General features: G+C 35.5%; 1 protein-coding gene across 1 annotated transcript in view; it reads left to right on the plus strand.

The window, feature by feature from the left end:
- Positions 1 to 3,224, plus strand: part of LOC106869508 (uncharacterized) — a 526,190-nt gene that overhangs the window by 402,138 nt on the left and 120,828 nt on the right. The window contains exon 10 of the mRNA XM_014915276.1: positions 1,596 to 2,273. Within this exon, the coding sequence (XP_014770762.1) occupies positions 1,596 to 2,273 (678 nt within the window). The remainder of the gene's footprint in view (positions 1 to 1,595; positions 2,274 to 3,224) is intronic.

The raw sequence follows: 3,224 nt of genomic DNA on the forward strand, positions 1-3,224 counted from the left end.
ATATATATGTTGCTGGCACTCCGTCGCTTACGACGTAGAGGGTTCCAGTTGATCTGATCAACGGAACAGCCTGCTCGTGAAATTAACGTGTATGTGTACCCTTAACGTAGTTCTCGGGTATATTCAGCGTGACAAATAAATACATGCTCGACATATTCTTTCTTCGCTTCAGCTTTATTATTGTTTTTTTTTTTATTTTAGTGTCCTGTGTCTTACAATTTTCGTCACACATCCTGTGAATTCTTCAGCGAGTCTCCATCCCAAGTGTCTCCTCCTGTCTCATTTAGTCTATTCTATCTTTCCATAGAAAAATAAAATGGGCTAAACAGGAGATGAGGTGATACGTGGGCTGGAAAGACCGAATAGACTAGGCAGGACAGGGGGACGTACGAATGGACAAACAGGACAGGATGAGACACGTAGGAAGTAAAATTCCCTGAGGGGGTTTCAGGAAGTGTAATGAAAGATTTAAGACAAAGAACGCTAAAATAAGAACAATAATGAAATGAAGAACGAGTATGTAGCGGGTATATTTATTTGGCAAAACAATGACCATTCCGAAATATAAAACTATCAATTTCAGCACAATTTCATATCAGGAATCTTGTAAAACAAACAAATAAATAAATAAATAAATACACACACATACACACGCACGCACATACACACACATATACGCACACATAAATACATATGCGAACAAAAATATTCATTCACACATACACTCAAAAAAACACTCTTATAAGCATCTGACCAAACATGTTCCATCCGTTATCTTCCCATTCTTTCTATATCCAAATCTATATGGTCTCATGCGAATATGAGACATATTCGTATGGATGGTTGTGAGAGATTTGATTGTTGTTACTACCAAGTCGAGTGACCATCTACAGGTCTCCTCGTTGTATTGCGATTTATCGGTTGATTTGTTTCATATATCTTTTAGTATAATTTTGTATAACCGAGTTAGGATTGTTTAACTGTTTCTATGTTCCCTGCATAATAGTATCAATTTTTCCATGTTTTTAATCTTGTATCATTCTCATACCCGGTTAGTCGAGACACCGTGTGTAATTTTATAATGTTTCGTTAGCATTGAGTATTGGGAATACAGTTTGTGGAAAAAAAAAATTCGGAGATAAGGCAACAAAAATGTAGGCTCTGTGTCTCCTTTCTTGAATGACTACATATAGATAAACTCTCTAGTGGTATCATAACATGGTGTGCAATGTTACCACAACGAAATACCTGCATGATTAATTGTGTGCAATGCAAAAGTTATGCATGCTTACGCTCAAACGCACACATGTATGCTTGTGTGTACAAACACAGTGTATATATTATGTATGAGTGCATGTGTTTATATATAAATTATAAGAACCTATATTAGCACGTAATTTTATATTTCTTTCTTTCCTTCTTGCATTTTTTTCTTTCTTAAATTTTTTATTTATATCTTATATAATAGTTATATCTGACTTAGCTATGTATATGGCAGAATTTTCTTTACAGATATGTAAATAATGTTGAAAAACAGAATATTTAAAATCACATGGAATATTCTGGTCATTATACTTTTTTTCCTTTCATTTCAGAGTGGCCTTGCAACGCAATCTTAACGAAAAATAACGGAGAATTTGCCACTCCAAACTGGCCAAACAATTACCCAGCTAACACTGACTGTAGGTGGATCATCAAAGGCCCCATTCATGCTTATATCACTTTACGTTTTACGAAAATTGAGCTTGAGAATCATGGTCTCGGATTGTGCAATAACCGACTGGACAGCATACACGTTTATGACGGAGAAACTACTGATTCGGAAAGAATTGCCACGCTGTGCGGATCTAGAGTACCGGCAACTTATGCTTCTACTTCAAATGTTCTGTTAATTGTTTTTAAATCAGACGAACGGGTGGAATTAAGCGGTTTCCATGCCACCTATCGTTTTATTTTCCCCGCCATCCGAACAACTGCATCACCATTTCAAAAGGAGAAAATCACCGAAAATCCACCAGTATCTTCGAATAACGTACCCTACACTACAACGTTTGTTCCCTCAGGATTACCTGATACACTTTTGACATCTCAACAAAATATGAGTCGCTCCAAATCAATATCGACGACATCGGCTGCTACTACACCCCCAGTTTCTTCGGAAAAATCTTTGACTGCAGCTTACGGCGAACCAACAAAATTTCCACTATATGCTGAAAGTGAAAAATTCGTCAGTCAAGTCATTCAGACGACTAGACACGTAATGGATATAAATGGTAAGAGACATTTGATTCTTAATTTCTTCTCATTTCAGCATTTAAATAACCAAACAGAAAAGAGATTTAACGTTCAACTTTAATATCTAAACATTAAGGAAATATTCCCTCCATAAAGTCTATTGTAAATAATCTTCTTACTGAACAGTGACACAAAGCGATTTTTGGCAAGTGCTAATACATTTACGAAGTATTATAATCCTTTCTACTATAGGCACAAGTCCTGAAATTTGGTAGAAGGAGATAGTCGATTACATCGACCCCGGTACTTAACTGGCATTTAATTTATCGACCCCGTAAGGATGAAAGGCAAAGTCGACCTCGGCGGAATTTGAACTCAAAACGTAGCGGCGGGTGAAATAACGCTAAGTATTTCGCCAGGCGTACTAACGATTCTGCTAGCTCGCCACCTTTTTACAAAGTATCATAATGTTTCAAGTCTACACTCCCCATGACATTTGTCTGCTCATCACCTATTTTGAAATATTAATATTACAGAGTAAATTGAGAATAACGCCAATTTTTATTAATATTTGAAAGTTATTTATAAATCTAGATTTTTAAATTAGTTGTCTTTTACGCCGTAGTAGATACTAGCATCATACTTTGTTTAATTACCAGATTTGCTAATCTTTCATATTTGCAAAAAAGAAGAACGGGGAAGAAAAATTATGCAAAGTTTCCTCTACTTACATGATTATAGTGACGAGTATTGACGAGACAGATGTGTTGTATCTATGCAGATATATCATCTACTAGTACTAAGCGTTTTTATATACAAGCAAAATCAGTTTCTTTGAAGCTTAATTTTTTCACTTTGAGATGTAGAAAGAAATGTGTTTCACTTGTCCCTAAATCGTCTTTGCTGAGCCCAGAGCAGCGATAACTTAAGCTCCTAAATAGTAACAAGCAATTATGTAAGTAAATGTTGGTATATATATATATATATAT

The sequence above is a fragment of the Octopus bimaculoides genome, chromosome 1, assembly GCF_001194135.2.
Source record: "Octopus bimaculoides isolate UCB-OBI-ISO-001 chromosome 1, ASM119413v2, whole genome shotgun sequence".
Lineage (NCBI taxonomy): Eukaryota > Metazoa > Mollusca > Cephalopoda > Octopoda > Octopodidae > Octopus > Octopus bimaculoides.